The sequence below is a fragment of the Pleuronectes platessa genome, chromosome 4 (genome assembly GCF_947347685.1).
Source record: "Pleuronectes platessa chromosome 4, fPlePla1.1, whole genome shotgun sequence".
Classification (NCBI taxonomy): Eukaryota; Metazoa; Chordata; class Actinopteri; order Pleuronectiformes; family Pleuronectidae; genus Pleuronectes; species Pleuronectes platessa.
Genome location: NC_070629.1, coordinates 24563767 through 24567766, shown reverse-complemented (window position 1 = coordinate 24567766; position 4000 = coordinate 24563767). Strand labels below are relative to the sequence as shown.

General features: G+C 43.2%; 1 protein-coding gene across 2 annotated transcripts in view; it reads left to right on the top strand.

Moving 5' to 3' along the window:
- Positions 1–1642, top strand: part of LOC128438524 (glycerol-3-phosphate acyltransferase 3) — a 6519-nt gene extending 4877 nt beyond the window's left edge. For both annotated transcript variants that reach the window (XM_053421105.1, XM_053421106.1), the window contains 4 exons: positions 145–230; positions 348–476; positions 619–698; positions 1108–1642. In XM_053421105.1, the coding sequence (XP_053277080.1) occupies positions 145–230; positions 348–476; positions 619–698; positions 1108–1216 (404 nt within the window). In that variant the 3' untranslated portion in view covers positions 1217–1642. The remainder of the gene's footprint in view (positions 1–144; positions 231–347; positions 477–618; positions 699–1107) is intronic.
- The last annotated feature ends 2358 nt before the right edge of the window (positions 1643–4000 follow it).

Here is a 4000-nt window from a genome sequence, read left to right as displayed (position 1 = left end):
AGTGCTGTGGGTTCAGCTCGGTGTCGGGCGACAGTCTGGCCACTGAGCGGTGACAGATGAGTAGCTGTGTTACGGGGGGGGGGGGGCTGGACCCAGCTCACACGACTCCGTCTCCTTTAATGTCCCGATGTCTGCTTTCTGCAGGAACCTGTGTCAACAACACATCTGTCATGATGTTCAAAAAGGGCAGTTTTGAAATCGGAGCAACAATATATCCAGTAGCCATTAAGGTAGTCTATCCCCCTGCTGTCACTCAAATCCCCATTTCTCACTCTGATTCTTCTCTACACGTCTGACTCATATATTTCAAAGTACTACTCATCGCTGCACCCCCGTGTGTTATTTAGTACGACCCGAAGTTTGGAGACGCTTTCTGGAACAGCTCCAAGTACAGCATGGTGAGTTACCTGCTGAGGATGATGACCAGCTGGGCCCTTGACTGTAACGTCTGGTACATGCCAGCCATGCATCAGCAGGTGTGTATGTACACGTCCCGGAGCACGTGAGCACATGCATGATTAAAGCCACGTGCACGGCGGGCTAAGACCCCTCCACCCCCTCTACACACAGAGACACATGTCTGACAGAGTTTTTTGTTGTGTATTCAAAAAATGGAAGGACGGGGAAGATGCTGTGCAGTTCGCCAACAGAGTGAAGTCGGCCATCGCTCACAAGGGAGGACTGATAGATCTACAATGGTGAGATTCAACCCTCTTCACTGTTTTTGATTTGATAGAGTCGTATTCAAAGATGGACGGTGAATTTGAAGCCTATTTACTTCTCCTCTAAAATTAAAAATGAAAAAGGACTTACTCAGTGATTGAGAAACTAACCCACTGTCTGTTAACACACAAACAATTGTACCACCACACACACACGGTGGGAGAAAAACTTTTAGCAACTCAGATTTTGAGATTCAAACATAAGGATTATATTTTTACACCACAGGGGGGCATGCCATCCTTTATCTGAGTGTCAGGCATGACTTAAAAAAAAAAAAAAGATTTTTTTTACATTTAAGTGAAGCGCTGACATTGATCGTACAGTCTGCTGCATGTGGCTGAATGATGTGTCACCACTCTCTGTCTCTCCCGTCTGCCGCTGCAGGGACGGAGGCCTGAAGAGGGCGAAGGTGAAGGAGACGTTCAAAGAGCAGCAGCAGAAGAAGTACAGCAGCATGGTGGTGGGAGACGACAGCAGCGGCAGCAGCGACTGAGGCCTCCCGTCCCTGTGAGGGACAAACAGGCCTCTCCCCTCCAGCAGGTTCTCATCAGCTGGACTCGACCTGCGATGCGGCTCTGCCGAGTGGACTTAATGAACACTGTGAAAACTACAGGAGCGTCTTGGTGATTTGGAGGAAACACAAGTGCAATATTGACCTTCGACCTTTACGTGGAACAGACTGAAGATGAAAAAAAGGGGGAAGCACTTTGTTTTATCGCTGCCTGAGATTTCTACTGTCGTGATGTAATATTATTGCCGGGGAAATTTAAATGCTGTGAATGTGTGATTGAAGACAAACTGGATTCACGAAAGTCTCTATTCTCACAGTCCGTCATTGGCTGCTCCTTGTTCTTTTTTTTCTTTTAATTAAAATTAAGTTTACAAATTGAATTTTTCTTAATAAAAAGAGCCAAAAGATCCTGGATATACTTTTATAACAAAACATGAGCATTAAAACAGATTTAAGAAAAAATACTGAGAAAGTATTTAAATATGGAGAGTTATTAATACTTAATCATAACCTTTGTTTTCAGGTAAAACACAACCTGCTCTCACAGTTCTCCAGCTTTGAATTAAACACTGTCGACAGTTTACTTAGTTTTACATTTGCTTTTACTAACATTTGACCCCTCACGCCTTTTTCTACTGAACACAAGAGACACAAGATTTTGGCAATTACATAATACATGACCACGTTGTGAGTTAAAGCCCAGTGCATTAAATGTCCACATTTAAAGGAGAACACACATCTGAGACTTTTTGGAATTCTCTCCGCTGGAAGGTTCCTCTGAAGCATGACCCCCGCTGCCTCCGTTTGTCATGGGGCTCTCATCTGTGTCCCCTTAAAACAAAAGGAGAGAGACTTTAGTTTCACTCGCTGTATCTGTGTGAATGTCGACACACAATCCTGTTTCGTATCGTCTCACCTTCGTTCTCATGAATACTCTCCTCTGTGCTGTCCTGTGTGACCTGTGAGGAAAGACAAACATCTCTTAGTCTGCTCAGCGGCTGTCACAGTCCCTCAATGTGCAAGGCAGTTTTCGAACCACTCAGTTCTGTGATGACAGCACTAACCTGCGGGACGTTGCCTTTGTTTCTCTTGTTGAGCTCCTTGTATCTGTGAATGTCATCAACAAGGAGAAGGAGTTCAGATGAGATTTATCTCCAGCAACGTGTGGTGGACAGCAGCCAGCGAGTCCCGGCCTTGTTTGTAAATGGGACTTCCTGCCTCTTCCTTTTCATTAACTCAGCCAAGACAAACAGTACGGTGAAGTATTTATGAGGCAGATTAGTGCCTCACATCTGTGTGTCTCCCTCGGCTCAGTTCAGATGACAAACAGGCCGCTGTCGACTCACTCGGGCGAGAAGCTGCTTTTATCTCTGAGCCGTAAAACACATGAAACTGCTCTGTAACAAATCATCTGCGGTTTCCCCTCGATGCTTTCCACATTCAGCTCTGCACACTTTAAATGCTTTGTTATGATTGTAAGTTTAGCTACTAAGTTTCTGTCATTAAGCGGTAACTTAATTAGTGAAGTTAATATCAGCCTGTATCTTCTGCTTGGTTAAAGTAACTTCTCTATCTGGACCAAGCAAAACGGTGACGCCATAAAAACACTGTGTTTTGTACTGAGAGGATTAAACATTACTGTGAGTTTCCCATCATCAAACCCTGTGAATCAATCATCCCTCCAAGTGCAGCTACATGTCACAACACACATGCAGGGATCAACCCACCGCTGCAGATAAGAGTCCCAGCTCTTGTTTGCAGCTCGGGGCTTCCTCTTCAGTCCATCTGGGCTCCATGTTGAACTCGCCTCTCCTCCCACGTCCACCCGGCCGGCGGCTCCAGATGCAATCGGCATCTCTGCCAGCGCAAACCACAGATTTCACAAATCAGAGATAAGCCCTCTGTCATCTGGGTGCGACTCCTCTGTGGCTGGATGTGCTGAGAGAAGAGCAGCAGCTCGGCAGAAGCCTCCGTCCTCCTGCTGCTGAGCGGCTGTTTGCTGTGAGCAGCCGAGTGAGGACGTGTGGACATGTTTGTTGTTGTATCCAAGGCAACAGTGTCCAAAGAGAAAGGAACAGCAGTGAATGGGATGGATCCTCTGACATCTAGTTCACTTTAGTTTCTACTTTACTTTACTTTACTTTACTTTACTTTACTTTACTTTACTTTACTTTACTCATTTTGTGATTTCAGAATTTAAATATGAAGTTAATGTATTTGGATTTTAAAAATTTAACATATATATATTTTTCAGTCCCTACAATGTTTTTAACACTTTTCTTTGTTGTAAAATATTTAGAAATAGTCCTGTCTGCCGTTACAAGCTGTGTGAGTGCAATCTGATGTTATAGAACATTTTAAATAAACAGTGGTAAGCATGCGTTTTTGGAATGTATTCACATTTGTAATAATAATACATTATTATTACAAATTTGATATAAACATATTACTATTATCATTACTATTATTATAACTATTATGATGATTACAGCAGTGAGGAGTTTTTAGTCTTGTCCCATGTGCAGTGTCACTTCACAGAAATTAGCATAATAATTATAACATAACGATCAATAAAGAAGCTTTTGAGGAACCACCGCTTTATTCTCAGAGAATACAAACAAATGAGCTTATGAATGATTCAGACATTCCAACATTATTGTATCTTTTATTAATTTAATTTATCTGAATGTTACCAACCAAACATTAAACGACCTGACAACACAGTTAGCCCACAGCAGGTCTCCAGGGTGAGCAGCCTCTGGTTTA